Source organism: Pimephales promelas, chromosome 4, assembly GCF_988280905.1.
Source record: "Pimephales promelas chromosome 4, fPimPro1.hap1.1, whole genome shotgun sequence".
NCBI lineage: Eukaryota > Metazoa > Chordata > Actinopteri > Cypriniformes > Leuciscidae > Pimephales > Pimephales promelas.
The window spans coordinates 4,573,905-4,591,127 of record NC_142772.1 but is presented as its reverse complement, the minus strand read 5'-3'; the positions used below and the strand labels follow the sequence as shown (position 1 = coordinate 4,591,127).

General features: G+C 36.2%; 1 protein-coding gene across 1 annotated transcript; it reads right to left on the bottom strand.

Annotated features, from left to right (window-relative positions):
• Window positions 1-1,408: 1,408 nt before the first annotated feature.
• Window positions 1,409-10,893, bottom strand: rom1a (retinal outer segment membrane protein 1a). Its single transcript, XM_039662526.2, has 4 exons — window positions 10,509-10,893; window positions 7,897-8,327; window positions 5,966-6,212; window positions 1,409-3,852 (listed from the first exon to the last, which is right to left on the bottom strand). The coding sequence occupies exons 1-4, from the start codon at window positions 10,656-10,658 to the stop codon at window positions 3,634-3,636; spliced, it is 1,047 nt and encodes a 348-aa protein (XP_039518460.1). The 5' UTR covers window positions 10,659-10,893; the 3' UTR covers window positions 1,409-3,633.
• Between the last annotated feature and the right edge of the window lie 6,330 nt (window positions 10,894-17,223).

Genomic DNA, 17,223 nt, shown 5'->3' with positions numbered 1-17,223 from the left:
GTGCCGCTATTGGAATCGGTTTCAGAGATGTGTGGTTGGGTTGGGTGGGTTCTTCTGTGTAGGTGGTGAAAGAGAAAAGCTGGTGCAATCCAACTTGCCAACTCCCGTACTAAAGGACAGCCTCTCCCACTAACGACACTTTATCTCGCACACCCTTTTTGGAGCTCAATTTGTATACATTCTAAGTCATGTGGAAGGTCGAGGTTTTGAGCTGTTATCATTTTTGTAGGCTATTTATTTCAGATACGTGACAGTAGTAGGAATAGATTCAAAACTATCTTTAAATATGTTAGGCTATTTGAAGAACAGAATATAAAAATACAAAACAATTATATTATTAACAATAAAATACATTGTTTTGAATGATTCCTCTAACTGTTCCATTATGACAACTTACCCGGCCTAAAGTGTGCCAACACGCCTTGCTGTCACCTTATTTTTCAGGTAAGTCCGGGCGCGGCCATTTGTGCGGCTTCCTGTGTCGTTCGATTCCAGTTATTTTTAGCTGTACAAAACAACTTGCCAGGTTTGCTATTGCAAACTGGTATTTCACCATATTACCTTAATATTTTGCTGTTTGATTAAGATTAAAAACAGATACGGCAGCAGGAATATAGGCTGCTGTCAGCTAATGCACCGATGTTAACAATCATACTTGCCTGGTTTTAATATGTCTGTTCAAGAGCAAGAAGACGTGAAACTTAATTTAGTAATCATGCGCTGTCTGAGATGCAGATTTCTGGGCACACGCTTTGGATATTTGTCTAACGCATAGAGTTCCCTTTCACATCTTCTTGCGCTTGAATATTTAAATTGGTCAGGCAGGCTTAAACTTTCATTCTCACATTTGGTGCTTGGCGAGTGTTCATTTTAGGCCCTGGGTTCATGCATACACACATTTTTGTTGTTGTTTTAAATCTCTCTATTCAGGCTACCATTTTCAAAAATTCGATTTTTTTAAATGTCTTTGAAAAAATTCTTTGATGCATTTATTTGAGTTGTATACTACACATTTATATACTATATGTGTGTGTTAAACGGATTGACATGAATTGGAGTTTGGACATTCATCTTCCCTCCTGGTGTTAGTTATAATCGGATGCAGTGTGTGTGAGTGCTGGTGCAGCAGTTTGTGTATTAACAGATTAGGGCAGGTTAAAGGATAAAGGACACAGACACGCTGGGCTTTCACTGTATTCTGTCATCAACCATCATCTTTCATTATCCTGCACCTGCCTCGGACATCCAGCTTATGTACATGAGAAAGTGGGTGCGTATCCACCCTATAAATGCACCTAATGTGTACCTGTGAAAGCTTGAAAGAAAGAATCGATAAAAAAAAACTGAAGTATCCATGGGGTATGCATCTATTTCCACAAAATATCACTACTCAACAAAGCAGGTCAAAATGTCAGATTTTATTAGACCTGACAGTAGTTTTCTGCGAGTGCAGTACAGTGTTTCATAGCAGAGCATTGAGCATCTACACCATCTTTTAACACTTACAATGCATTTATATGCAAAACCAAACATTATTTAATCACAATTAAGTGTTTATGTTTACAACATGCAATTAACACTGAATGAGAAAAAATTTTAGTAATAATTTGTCACATTTATATTTATAATTTGCGACATCAAATAATTTGCTTATCCACTTTGAAAGCGAAAATACAACACAATCAAAACCATCAGAAATTTTTTTAATTAGGGTACGTTTACACGACAACGATGTACTAAAAACCGAAAAGTTTTTCCTTCGCATTTTTCAGGCGACAAAGTTGTCAAAACAATCCCGTTCACACGACTCTGCGAAAAAGATTAAAAACGCTGTATTCTGCTGCTAGGCCAGTAGTTGGCGATGTTACTTTGTAGACTGAAAACGTAAAACGCATGAGCTTGACGTCAGTGTTTTCACAAATTCGCATAGAAACAGAAACGAACAGTATCGTTGTCACAACTTTCACTCTGAATCCTGTTTTCAAAGGTTTGCGTTTCCAGGCCCCCAACACGCCATTGTCATGTAAATAAACGTTCAAAATGCATAAAAAATTTCCCATTTGTAGTTGAACATGATGTTGTGTAAACGGCCCCTTAATCAGCAATACGGAGATAAGTGGTGCTCACTGCAGTGCTAAATGATGTTAGCTCCTCCCCTCTGGACGTAATGGGTGGAGCTTGACCTCCAGCTCCACCTCTGTGCACCTAATGGCTGGAGTAATGTTTAGTGATGATAAGGTTATGGGTAGGGTTGGACTGTTTTGCTCCACCCATTACGTCCAGCTGGACTTCAAGCTCCAGCCATTGGCTTTGCAGTGAGCACGTCTCGAGATTTTGGGCCAATGAGATTTCGGTGTGGGCGAGGCTACCCAGTGTGAAGCTAAAGAAATAGAAACCAATATCAATGTGTTCCATCGTTTCTCAAGGTTGTTGGCGGGTTAGAACAAAATTTGTTTTGGAAGAGAAAGCTTTATCGTGTGTCATGGGTAGCACAGTATTGTTAGAAGGAGATTTTTATTTATTTTTATTGTTACTATTGTTATTGTTTTTTCACCCGTGTGAAAAAGAAGTACTTTCAGCATATTTTTAAAAGGAGTAGGCCTACTTATCAATGAAATAATATGATCAAGTGCAAGTTGAATTTAATGTTGTCAGATATTTCACTTCATGTTATACACAATTAAATACAAATTTATTTAGTTTAAATGTGAGTAGTTAAACGTAAGAGTGCTTTTTCACCCATATAAGTAGGGCTTTATGTAATTTCATAATTACTCCGGTTGAAAGTGTGCTGTCGAAGGGTAAACTAAAATATGCTTTAACGTCATTTCTATTGAAATGTGTGTGTCATGTATTTAGATATACAAGTTGCAATTTAGTATATTTAAAAATATTTCTTTAAATGTAAAATCGAATAACACTACAGTTAAAATTATAATAAAGTACTTCACATGTGATCTAGTATGTTAGTAAACACATCAAAATAAAATTTTAAGTACAATTTTAATTGTGACAAATATACTTGAAAGTGTACTTGAAAGTGGCCTTTTATATCATTAGGATTATTACATTTTTTAACAATGGGGTTTTAAGATTTGAAGTGCACATTCATTACAATTAAGCACATTTCTTGCATTGTTTTGCATGTTTCGGTTATTACAATAATTTAAAAAACATTCATATGGTAGCAGTAGTATATTACTGAATCAGCCTCTTTTAGGAATGTGTAAATGGGAAAATAATATAATGTAACTTTAATTTAAGACAACTGCTCAGTCACTCTTAAATATTCAACCATTCATGGTAGTCATTTCCCAGGCAGAGCAGCACCAAATTTCTCCTGACAGGAATGAACAGACGTTTACTCACCCCAAGGTAATAAAACATTAGAGCGCTGCAGAATTGGCAGTGTAATCATTCATCATTCAAAAGACTTGGGTGAAACTATGATGCTGTTCATTTAGTTCAGAAGCAACCATTTAATGAAGTATACAACTCTTTGAGATGTGTGTTTAGGTCAATAAAACGGATATATGTATGTATATAAAAAATACCAAAACGTTAATTAATTGATTGATTAGCGCTCTCAGCCTCCATCTGGACAGATTTCAGGGGTCAGATAAATCTGACTCTTTAGCTGGTCGCTCCAGACGCCCCTGCTTCGGCTTGGTCTTCAGGAGGGGTTACCTGGTTCAGCCACAGGAGCTTCAGCACAGGATCCAAATACTCCATGATGGTCTCCTTCACTCCTTTCTCAAGCAAGTAGCCCTCGGTTTCGATCTCCACATTCTCCTGTCCAGCAACGGCCTCCATAGACGTCTGCAGGAGGCGCACACTGGCCAACACTGAGCTCTGTGAACGACATACCATTGATATGGAAAATAAAATGGCTGGTTAGTAAGGGTATAGTAGAAGTCAAGTTACAGGTTATGATTTATTAACAAAGATTGGTGTTTATTTGTGAAATTATATATACTAACTGTATGCACTGAAATTGATCCTTTTTTGCCACACTCTTGCCTACACTCTAAATGCTGGGTTGTTTTAACCCATCTTTGGGTCAAATATGGACAAACTCAGCCATTGGGTTAAATGTTTAAATGACATTTTTAACCCAACATTTGGGTTTGTCCATCTTTGAGGCAAATTTGGGTTAAAATAACCCAGCATTTTTTTAGGGTTGTTTTAACCCAATTATGGGTCAAATATGGACAAACTCAGCCATTGGGTTAAAAGTTTAAATTACATTTTTAACCCAACATTTGGATTTGTCCATCTTTGACCCAAATTTGGGTTAAAATAACCCAGCATTTTTTAGGGTTGTTTTAACCCAATTATGGGTCAAATATGGACAAACTCAGCCATTGGGTTAAATGTTTAAATGACATTTTTAACCCAACATTTGGGTTTGTCCATCTTTGACCCAAATTTGGGTTAAAATAACCCAGCATTTTTTTAGGGTTGTTTTAACCCAATAATGGGTCAAATATGGACAAACTCAGCCATTGGGTTAAATGTTTAAATGACATTTTTAACCCAACATTTGGTTTTGTCCATCTATGACCCAAATTTGGGTTAAAATAACCCAGCATATTTTAGGGTTGTTTTAACCCAGTTATGGGTCAAATATGGACAAACTCAGCCATTGGGTTAAATGTTTAAATGACATTTTTAACCCAACATTTGGGTTTTTCCATCTTTGACCAAAATTTGGGTTAAAACAACCCAGCATTTTTTTTTTCAAATATGGACCAACTCAGCCATTGGGTTAAATTTTTAAATTACATTTTAACTCAATGTTTGAGTTTGTCCATATTTGACCCAAAATTGGGTTAAAACAACCCAGCATTTTTTAGAATAGTTATCACAAATGCATTTCAGTTACTGTAATGAATGTGCGGCAATGAATAGAACTTGTTCATATCAAATGACGTGATGTATGAATTTATGGTAACAATTTACAAAAAGGACCTATTAGTTAATAAAAAATACTATATACTTAAATACAAAAAAAAAATACTGATGTTCATTGTTAGGTCATCTCAGTTAGATTAAATAATGTCAACAGATACCATTTTAATAAAGCATTAGTAATTGTTCAAATTAACATTAACTAAGATTAACAAATGCTTCAGAACTTTTTCATTGTTGGTTCGTGTTAACTACTGTAGTAAAACAAAAAAATGTTGTGTGTAAAGTGTTACCATATTTAGCTTTTGCATAGGGGTCGTTTAAAAAGAGATTTAAACTAAACTGGGAAATGAAATTGGCGAAGCCTGGTTGTCCACAAACTAACTGATATTTGATTTTTAATGCGAATGAAAACAAAGTGGTGATCTGTTCAATGTCCATTCAGTGGGTTACTGTATATTGCCTTAAAAGGTGGTTGAAGGTTTACTTTTTCGTATCTTGGAAATCTGTTGAAAAGATTCAATATTTCCTATTCTACCGTATACAACACTATAATCCATTGAATTCATTGGTATGTCTATCTCTCTCTAGTCTCAGCCTTAGATGTCAGGATTTTCAAAGTGGTCATTTGATTGGTTGAATTGTACAGGATTTCCGAGAGACATTTATCTAGCGTTCTTTAACAGTCCACCTGGAAACAAACCCTTCGTGATGCCAAACCCCCTCATGGAAGAAGAAAGCTGTTGTGTTTACAACTCTGACAATGAGCGCTAATCAAAATCAACTAAGTTGAAGGCATACTTCCAAGAGTTTTACATGGCGGTCTGTTATTGTTGGGACAACACGACTTAAACATGGCCCTGAACAAAACGAACTGTGACTGGTTGCTTGTTTCCATGTCAGTCAGACGGCCTCTTGGTTGGTCCTTGGCCAATGAAAGCTGCACCTTCTGCCATCAAACCGAATCCCTCTCATTTTAATTTATGTTTGAATAAATATGGCGTCTACCCTGATAAAGGTCCATTGCGTACAAGCAAACCTGGTGATAATGTACCTGGATCATAAAGACAGACAGAACCGCAGCTCCAATGGTGTTCATCAGACCCATGTAATAGTTGACCAGGGCTTCTCTGCAACCATGGATGAAGAGGTTGAGTTCTTCGGTCTCATGCTCGTAGTTGTAGTGGGCAGAGTCGTTGGTGATTTTGTATTGGATACAGGGTCTTGGAGAACTAGGGTTACAGCAACTGAAGGGCACACCGTCAACCAAGTATCGGCCATCCACGTTGCTCTTAATGCGGCTAGAGGATTGAAGATGAAGAAAAGAGCATTGAATGATGGCAAACTGTTACGGCGGGTCACATGAGATAAAGTTTCAAATAGATCCCAAAAATATCTTAACTTTAAATGTTGTACTTTATGCTTTTTATTTAATTGTACCTTTGTGCATTTATACAGTGCCGTTACATTTAACATTTTCATTGGTGAAATGTGGTTATTTCAATAATAGTAATACAGGCAATTGGGAACGCAGATTTTAAAGTTCAATTTGGTCACATGGACCACATTGACCAAAAGAAAGCTGCTTGGTTTGAAAGTGACATTTGTGTGAGCTACATCGCGACACTATTGACAATAAACAATTGCAAATGTGACCGTACATTTCTTAACAGACACAAGAATATCTGAGTCAACATTTGCACCTTAGTCTTGATAGCATGGCTATAACATGTCACATAGCCTATAATAGCACGCTCTCACGTTTATTTTTTTATCATTGTTGGGAGGAGTAAAATGTACATGTGTGGTTTTAACAACCAGATGCTTTTAGACTTGTCCAGTTTCGTCTGGAATGCGTCTCAGATCACCTCATGAAGTGGTTTGAGTGATTGGATTTAAATACGTCACGAATGCGTTTTGGAGGGTATTTACACTGAATCTTTTCACGATCGGATAGCTATCTGATCTGAGAAAATGCATGAAGTGACCAGGAGTAAACAAGCCCTTAGGTAAATATATGGGTTAAGGATAGGTTTAGGGATACATCCAGGGTTAGTACCTAGTTATTATCCAGTTACTGTTATTACTATAAGTATATTTAAATGGAGAACAGGACTGTAAAATAAAGTGCTGCCAATTTTTCAGAACTAATTTCACATTTCTAAGCCAGTCCCACTTTGGCAAAAAAAATTAATTGATACTATCTCGTGGCCTCAAGATACTAACTCGTGGCCTCAAGATAGTAACTCGTGGCTTCAAGATAGTAATTCGTGGCCTCAAGATAGTAACTCGTGGCCTCAAGATACTAACTCTATCTTGAGGCCACGAAAAAGTATCTTGAGGCCACGAGTTACTATCTTGAAGCCACGAGTTACTATCTTGAGGCCACGAAAAAGTATCTTGAGGCCATGAGTTACTATCTTGAGGCCATGAGTTACTATCTTGAGGCCCTGAGTTAGTATCTTGAGGCCACGAGTTACTATCTTGAGGCCACAAGATAGTTATAATTAAAAAAAATTTTTTGCCAAAGTGGGACTAGGGGGGCTCCGTACTAAGCCATTTTGGTCTCAAAGTGATTTTGTGCAAGTTCAGTATAAAGATTGAAGTTCTCCTCAAGTTCACATAGGTGTCCTAATCAGATATACCCAAAAAAGCCCAATACCATTCCCTCAATTACCAAATAAAGGGATAGTTTATCCAAAAATGAAAATTGTGTCATCACTTGCCCAACTCCATGTCATTCTAAACCTGTATGCAATTATTTAAGATTCTTGGATAATTCCCACACAATAAAAATCAATGAGGTGTGGACCCCAAAATCATTGTATGGACAAAAACAGTTGAAAAATTCTTCAAAATATGTTCTTTTGTGTTCTGCAGAAGACAGGATCTCATACAGATTTGGAAAAACATGAAGGTGTGTGAATGATGTCAGAATTTTCATTCTTGCATGAACACTTTTAATTGACATTTCCTTTGACTCACTCCTTAACTTCCTTCGAGCTGAAATCCAGGTAACGGTTGCTGATCCACTGCACCTCGAACCAATCCCTGTAGTCGCTGTTTCCACAGCACTGGAACTCCATCTGAAGGCGATCAATGGTCTGCTTCTGGTAGCAGCGGCCAGGGGTATCGGTGTCCTTGTAGAAGCGAATGCCGTTCTTCAAGCCGATTTTCAGCGAGGACTCTAGGTTTCCCATCATGGCGTAACTCAAGATGACGGAAAACAGCATGAGGGTGGTGAAGAATATCGAGCATCCATAGTAGGGCTTCAGGAAGTTCTTCCATTGTGGGAAACGACCCGGATCTAGGGCGTCCTGGCAGATTCGACTGGCAAAATAATTGATGCCCATTGAAGCCAGACCCACAATCAACAAGGTGTTGGGCACACAGTGGATGTCTGTGTTGTCCATTACCTAAAGGACAGGAGGATGTTGATGTCAGTCCAGTTTGAGCTCAGATTGCATTTCGCTCACTGTGTATATTGAGTTTGCTTAAAGGGATACTCCACTTTTTTTGGAAACACTCTCCCGGAGTTAAACAGTTGAGTTTTACCATTTTCGAATCCAATTTATGATATTTATAAGAATATCAGTGACCATACAACCAGACCCATCTAGATTTCATTTGCAAAGGACAGTTTCTGGTCCCATTGACTTCCATAGTAGGAAAAAATATATACTTTGGAAGTCAATGGGACCAGAACTGTCTGGTTATTGATATTCTTCTAAATATCCAACGCATTCTCATCCGAGGGCGTCATATAGTGACACTTTTGAAATTTCGTCTAAATCCAACGCATATGGCACCCTTTAGTGTCATTATAACACAAATAGAGCTTTGTTCGGTTATGGTAGGTTTAGCTCTGGTGTAGGTTTAGGGTTAGACCACTAGGAGGCGCCTTCTGGCCCATAAATATCTGCGTCTCATATTGACGCTAAAGGGTGACATGTGAGTTGGATGTAGACGAAATGTCAAAAGCGTCAGTCTATGACGCCTTGGGATGAGAACGGGCTGAAATATCGGAAAATCGGCTGAATGGATTCGAAAATGGTAACTTGGGGAGTTGTAAAATGAGCCTTCCAAAACAAGTTGAGTATGTTCACTCAAAAATCAAAGTTCTGTCATTAATTGCTCATCCTCATGTCGTTCCAAACCTGTAAGACTTTCGTTCATCTTCGGAATACAAATGAAGAGCTTTTTGATGAAATTTGAGAGCTTTCTATCCCTCCATTGACAGATACTCAACTACCACTTTGGCGCTTCAAAAAGTATAAAGAGATTGTAAAACTAATCCATATGAATTGAGCGGTTAGTCCAAATTTTCTGAAGAGACTCGATCGCTTTATACACTCTAAAAATGCTGGGTTGTTTTAACCCAACTTTGGGTCAAATATGGACAAACCCAAACATTGGGTTAAAAATGTAATTAAAAAATGTAACCCAATGGCTGGGTTGGTGCATATTTGACCCAAAGTTGGGTTAAAACAACCCAGTAATTTTGAGTTTCCACAATGACCAATGAGGTTCATTCTTGCGCGTCAAGCCGGATCAGTTGAGCTTCCATGTTCGCTGATCAATGTTTAAATGTGAATAAAAGCCTGACTTCAATCTGTTCATCGTATAAATCGATCAAATTCATGTCGATTAGTTTTACGATCTCTTTATAAACTTTTTGAAGCACCAAATTGGTAGCATAGACTGTCAATGGAGGGACAGAAAGCTCTCTGTGTTTCCGAAGATGAACGAAAGTCTTAAGGGTTTGTAACGACATGAGGGTGAGTAAATAATTACATAATTTTCATTTTTGAGTGAACTGTCCCTTTAAACAATCATTGGAGAGTGAGCTATTAGAGTACAAGTCAGTATAGAAGTATGTTCAATACATTTTTGAGAATAAGAGAAAGCTGTTTGTTGATTCATTAAAAACACAGTTGTGGCTTTGTTTTCCATTTTGTTTACAGAGAGATTCGAGTGAAATTGATAATCCATTGGGACTGTTGTAAACCAATTAGTAACAGCTTCATCAAAGGAGTTTTCCTTGCTTTCTATTTAAATCAGAATTTCCTTTCTATTACACATAGTATTATCATTCTCATTTGGTGGGTTTTGGTTGGTGGTTACTCAATATATAATGAAAGACATGCAAAACAACATTTTGTGTGAGTGTGTGTGTGTCAATAAAAATATTGGTGTGAGTAACTAGTAATGTAAGGCCCTCTTCAGAAAGATGTCACTGGTTGATTATGACCCATAGACGGTTGAAGAGCTCATTTGCAAAGGACAGTTCCTTAAGCCAATTATGACCGGCTTAGATAATATTCACTTGGGTTAATCCATGCCAGATATTTCCAAATCGTTTGAGCCCTAAACATAGTTATTTATAAATTATGAAGGTATTTATCAATGCACAATAGAGATTCTATAAACTTCCATAATCTAAATCAAGGCCACACTACTAAAATAAAAAAACACCTTAATTTGCTTACACTGAACGTCAATGCCAATTTTAAGCTCAAAGCAAATTATTGCGTAACACATGGAATTATTAGCAAAAAACATCAAGCAAATGAAAAATATGAGGGTTAAATGGATACCTCTCCCCTCCTTCGAAGCTCAGTCTTTAGGAAGCATCCTAAAGTGAAGGTAATCGCTCCACCCAGAGTTGAAATCCATGAGAGCAGCCACAAACCCTGGGCCAACTTCACCCTTTTCTGAAAAGTGAACTTCATCTTACCCACAACCATTGTGAAAGAGTGTTATGATGTAAACTTGAGAAAAAGGGAAGTCTAGAAGAGTGTGGGAAAAAATACAAAACTGTTGAAAAGTTGTCAAAATGTGAACTCTTTGAAAGAAGTCCTGAGAATCAGGTTGGAGGTCAAAATCTTTCGATCAATTCAGTTTCATCCGAACAACGCAGCCGCTATTCTGTACGTCGGTGTCTCTTAATCCGTTGGCAAATGTCAGTCCGGATTTTTGTGTGGTGATCCCCCCGTAGCGATGCCCACTCAGTGGTGACAGTGGTGCCCTTCCACCTCCATGCCCATGCTTGGGTGAGACACACTGAATTTGGCCAAAGTTAGAGGTCTAGTGCGTCTTACCTGTAATCCATAAACGATCCTATTACAATGGCCCTCTCCAATGGGAAACAAGGCCACTGTCTGCTCAGCAAAGCATGCAGTCGCTGCACTGCGTCACATATGTAGAGGATAAAGATGATGAATAACGACAAGGAAGAGATTGGAAGGGCTATGATAGCCAGCCATGAAGAAAGGAGGCAGCTATTGTGCTTAAAGATGTCTTTAAAGTTGATAGGTGTTCGATTTTGGCTGCATTTTGTAGACTTTAAAAATTATTAGGACCGTTGCCTTCCTTTAAAGTTCAGACTAGTTCTAGAGCGTCTCTCGGTTTAGAGGTGAAGATTCGGACTTCCTTGTGTAGGCGGCCATGAGAGCAACCAAATGGAAGATCCTGTTCTTGTGCTTAAATATAAAAACAAAAACACCCATTAGAAACTAATTCACACATTAAATGGATAGTTCACTTTGAAATTATTTTTTTTTCATGTTTTATCTTACCTCAAGGGCATCCAAGATGTAGGTGTCTTTGTTTCCGCCGTAGTTTCCATTTAAATAATTTTAGGTCTGGGAATGCAAGAAATTAAAACAGTTCTGGAAGGGGGTACATGATCTAACTGTCAAGATTGTGAAAACCCCGCTGGACATTACACCAACACGTTACCTTTTAGGTACAGAATTGGACAAGACAATGGACACCACATGCAGGAAGAGGATTACTATAGTGTCATATATCGCAAAGAAATGCATCTTGCTCAATTGGAATCAACAAAGACCCCCATCGCTCAATCTGTTTAAACAAATCCTCAATGAAACTTTAAGACTGGAACAACGCACATACATCTTAAAAAATAAGGGGGATGCCTTTTTCGAAGGATATGGGAACCGCTTATGGACCTCTGACACCACCATGTCATGACAGGGTTTGGCATGTTTACAGAACATTCACAAAGGATGAACCGTGACCATGGACTGATTTGATCTAATTTGCTGTATGTTATTATTATTTACTTCATTTTTTTTACTTATATATATATATATATATATATATATATATATATTTATTTTTTTTTATTTCTTATTATTGTTATTATTATTGTTATTATTTCTCTCTTTTATGTTCATAAAATGTTAAAATCAATAAAAAGACAATTGAAAAAAAAAAAAATTTTTTAGGTCAAACTGTTCTTGTCTGTCAATCATATAATGGAGGTCTATGGTCACCACCTCGAAGAGCATGCACAGAGAAGTCCAAATTAAAAATGAAACGAATGGTTTGTGTGAGAAAACGAACAGTATTTATATCGTTTTTACCTCTTGTAACCACAGTCACGTCCAAGTGATCTGAAGGCGTAGGTGCTTCGGTCTGCGCAATCGCGGGAAAACGCCGGAAGCAATCTCTTGCGCGTGTACGTCACTCATTGTTTACACAGAGATTTCAGAAGTGTTACCCTTCACTGTGAAGATCTAAACATATTTCGATATACATGAAATTGCAATGGAAGACGATTTCGATATATCAACAGACAACGTTGATTTTTATTTCGCAACCGCGTGAGAGATCACTTCCGGTGCTTTCCGGCACTTGCGCAGATCAAAGCGTCAGCACCTTCAGATCACTTGGATGTGGTTACAAGAGGTAAAAACGATATAAATACTGTTCGTTTTCTCACACAAACCGCTCGTTTCGTGTCTTAGGCCATCAATGTGTACTCACATTTACGAGTCATTAAATCATGTTTAAATTGGACTTCTCTGTGCATGCTCTTTGAGGTGGTGACCATAGACTTCCATTATATGACTGACAGACTCCAACGGTTTAACCTAAAAATATCAAAATTAAAAAACCATGGAAACAAAGACACCAACATCTTGGATGCCCTTGAGGTAAGATAAAACATGCCAAAAATTAATTTCAAAGTGAACTATCCCTTTAACGATCTTCATCCATTTTCTGCTTTGCCCAACCCGATCGACAAACTTCACTTCTCTTAAAAAATTAAGGATTCAAAACCTTTCATGAGAACCGAATTTGTTTATAATAAAAAATATTTCAATAATGACAACTCTCTCAATAGTTTTAGGGCCAGATTTACTAAATAGGGCAAATTAGCACAATTTTTGACCAAAAATGACCAACACAATCTATCGCTTAGCATCTGGTTTAAGACTTTAGACTTTAAGACTGGTTTTTTTTTGGGCAGAAAATGTATCTTTAACTGTGTCTTTATTGTCAGGTTTTTATTTATAGGAATTTGGGTGCAATTGTATGTAAATTATTTAATAAAACTGCATACACTACACACTGAAATGAATATAAGAGGCTTCCAACATTAATATTTGTTCTACTTTCATTTATTTATATCAGCATAGTTATAGACATTAATACAAACTGCAACAGCAAGGCAATATACGATGATGCATTATAGAGTTTGTAGAAGCGGGCGCACCGTTTCATAAAACTACTTAAATAAAATCAAAATCACATTCTACTGCATCATCCTAGGAGATTTTTATTCTTCTAAAAACAATCACAGTGTTCTTATTCTTTAATGTTCTATTATATTGTAATACACACAAACAACATTACATTTAGAATTTATTTAGAATTTTTCTAATGGAAAAACATTTGGAATGAAAAATATTGCATGGAAAATGACCTTTTCCTTTAAAAAAAAACTGTATGTTAAGTACAGTCTTAAAGACACGACTCCCTTTATCTTAGTTTTTTATTTACGTACTTCTCATTTAATCAATCAATGTTTTTTTAACTTATTTACACCTCTTCAAGTTGCTGCTATGGTTATCAGACACAAATAAAGCTTTAGACGTAAGAGTATTAGAATAATTACAAATGCATTTGCACATGCACTCAGACAAAACATTAAAAATGCAAATAAATATTGAGTAAACATGAATAATATCTACTGAGCACAGCTTAAATTATTTCAGCTTAAATAATTGTGTCTTTATAAATACCAAACCCAAGAACTATACATCTGACTAGAATCAAGAGATCATCTTGTGGCAACAAGCAGATTTTCTACAGGTGAATAAGTCAACAACAGAGAAAATCAGATCAATGCATATCTTTCAGTGGTGAAATATCTTTCATTATGATCTAAAACTACAGAAACAATCTTTAAAGTCGCCATTAAATAGCATTCGCATCACACTTTACTTCTCCAATGAGATATTATTGCTACTGAAACTGGATGTTCAGGGGGGGAAAGGCATGGAGACTTGATTTTATCCATCAGGAATTAATTAAAGACTGAAAAGAATGCAAGCAGACCAGAATGTGAGTGCGCAGATGATCCTCATATTAATTTCAGCCTCCATCTGCTGGGAAGCGAGGCTGAAAGTCAAGTTCACCCATCTATTTTTCATTACTCTTATCGCTGTAATCTTTATTACATTAATTAGCAATAAATATCAACCAGCATTAAATTGCTACATTTAGCAAAACGCTAAACTATTAGCAAAAGGCTATATACAGTAGCCCAAAGTTGTATATGAAAGCCTGTAGACTGATTTTTATGTAGGAAATATAACGGATGTAGCGTTTTCATCCAGTCAATGACACCTGCAATGAATGCTTATACAATGTTCAGGAATATGATGAAAGAGCCATTCTGTACTGAAATATCAATGTGTCATGCAAAGAAAAGAGATTAAAGGAGTAGTTCACTTTTAAAAAAAACTTTTGCTGATAATTTACTCACCCCCATGTCATCCAAGATGTCCACATCTTTCTTTCTTCAGTTGAAAAGAAATGAAGGTTTTTGATGAAAACATTCCAGGATTTTTCTCCATATAATGGACTTCATTGGGAACCAAACGGTTCAAGGTCCAAATGAGAGTTTCATTGCAGCTTCAAAGGGCTTTAAACGACACCAGACGATGAATAAGGGTCTTATCTAGCAAAACAATCGCTCATTTAAAAAATAAATAAAAAAGTTTAAGTTTTATAAGCACAAATGCTCACCTTGCTCTTTTCTGTGATGCGCATTCGTGACTCTCCTGTTCGAACTCGTTCATCAAAATGAACAAATCTTTTTTCGACTCGAATCCTTCATGACTCGAAGGGTCCAAGATAAGACCCTTATTCATCGTCTGGTGTCGTTTAAAGCCCTTTGAAGCTGCACTGAAACTCTCATTTGGACCTTGAACCGTTTGGTTCCTATTGAAGTCCATTATATGGAGAAAATCCTGGAATGATTTCATCAAAAACCTTAATTCCTTTTCGACTGAAGAAAGAAAGACATAGACATCTTGGATGACATGGGGGTGAGTAAATTATCAGCAAAAGTTTTTTTAAAAGTTTTTAAAACTCTTTTAATTTAAACTATAGTCTCTCATAACCAAATATATAAAGTCTGCAGTCTCAAATATACTTTATAATCAATCATAACCTTAAAGGTAAAAAAATATCTGTGAAATGCAGCGCTGGTGCAAATAGATCCACATTGCTATGATCAAATGCTTGCTTAACTGCTGTTTTGTCACTTTATTGAGAGGAAAGTGCGCAGCACATATTTACATATTCGTCTAAACGAATCAGCAGCCTGGATGTTTGTTAACAGTATATCACTGCAAAGGTATTTACAAGTTGTACTTACTTTCAAGCGAAGAATGAAACTGTGAGTATATCACGTTCAGTCTCTTCTCACGTTACGTGTGCACAAGCAATAAGTTGCTGGCTGCAGTTCACTTAGCGGCCACCGGTGTCGCTATCGCTAATAACAAAGGTTTCTGAATTCTACATATAGCCCCTTTAAGACTTCACTAAATCTAAACCTAAATTCCAACTTCGGTAACGCTTCATTTTACAGTACAGTACTTACAGCATACATACAGTGTACTTAGAAAGTACTGGCTAATATAAGGTAAGTACATGGAATAGGGGTAGGTTTAGGGGTAGGTTCAGGGTTAGTACTAGTTATTACCCAGTAATTGTAGTTACTAAAATAAGTACATAGTATTTACATGGGTAACTGGACTGTAAAACGAAGCGTTACCAATATTCTCCACCATAATTTATCACTAATTTAAAAATAATAGTAATTAACCCCTTAACTGTCACCGTCCCGGTACCGGGACGCCTAACTTTACTTCACTATATTTCTATTAAATCCTAATCTAATTATGACAAATTATATATTGTTGGAAAGGTCTAAGACTTCTAAATAAATATTCTACCCCTGTTTTGTGTTACAAATTATGTAGTAAGAGTAATTAATGCATTTATGACAAGAGTGCACCTCAAAAAATCTGCATCATAACAGGTCTGACCTTTGTCACAAAAAGTTGATGCACCCACTTTTAATCATTGAAACTTCTGTTTTTATGCTAAAAGTTCATAATAAAACATATAATCTAGTATTTTTTAATAAAAAATAAAAAGTATAGTATAACATTATCCTCTAAAAATTATAATATATATGTATACATTATCCTCTAAAATATAATAATATTTTTTTATCGCTTTTTTTATTATATCACATATTTTAGTAGTTATTATAAATTAGGTATCATTTGAAAGCTTATAAACTCAGAATTCATCCTGTGAAAACCGTTTTATAATTGAACGTTGCGTTACCATAGAAACGGTACTTATTTTATCAGGCTCCTCCCCTTTTGGGTATCATTATATTTCATAATTTATGAACAAAACTTTTTCTAATCTTGACAACACATATTGTCAGAAAGGTCTGAGTCTCAAGGTTCCAAATTTTGTGACAAAATTGATATTTGGACATAAATGTTTTAATTTGTTAAGGCAGAATGTACACAACTAAATTCAATGGAATTCAATGGCACCCGGTGGCTATTTTTGGTACTACGCCTAAACAAAATCTCATAGGAACTTCAATTTTTGTGATATCAACTTCAAATTTGCAACATAACTTGGTTAGATTTATGGCTTTGATTTTATAGTAATTTTAGAGTAAAAAATATTTTGTAAAATATATATTTTATATAAAATAAAAAATATATAGTACAGTATATTTAATTTACTGTAAATTAAAACTTCCATAACTTTTTCATACTTTCATTTTTTAAAATGTTTTCACTTCAGCAATAATCTGCTGAGTGTTTTCTTTAAAACAAGACCAAACTTGGGTATATATTCCAAAGCATTCTTGAATTACAACCATTTAAGTGTGAATAGTGCATTTAACCCCCATTCTCAAAAAGGGGCGGTGACAGTTAAGGGGTTAAATTGTAAGAA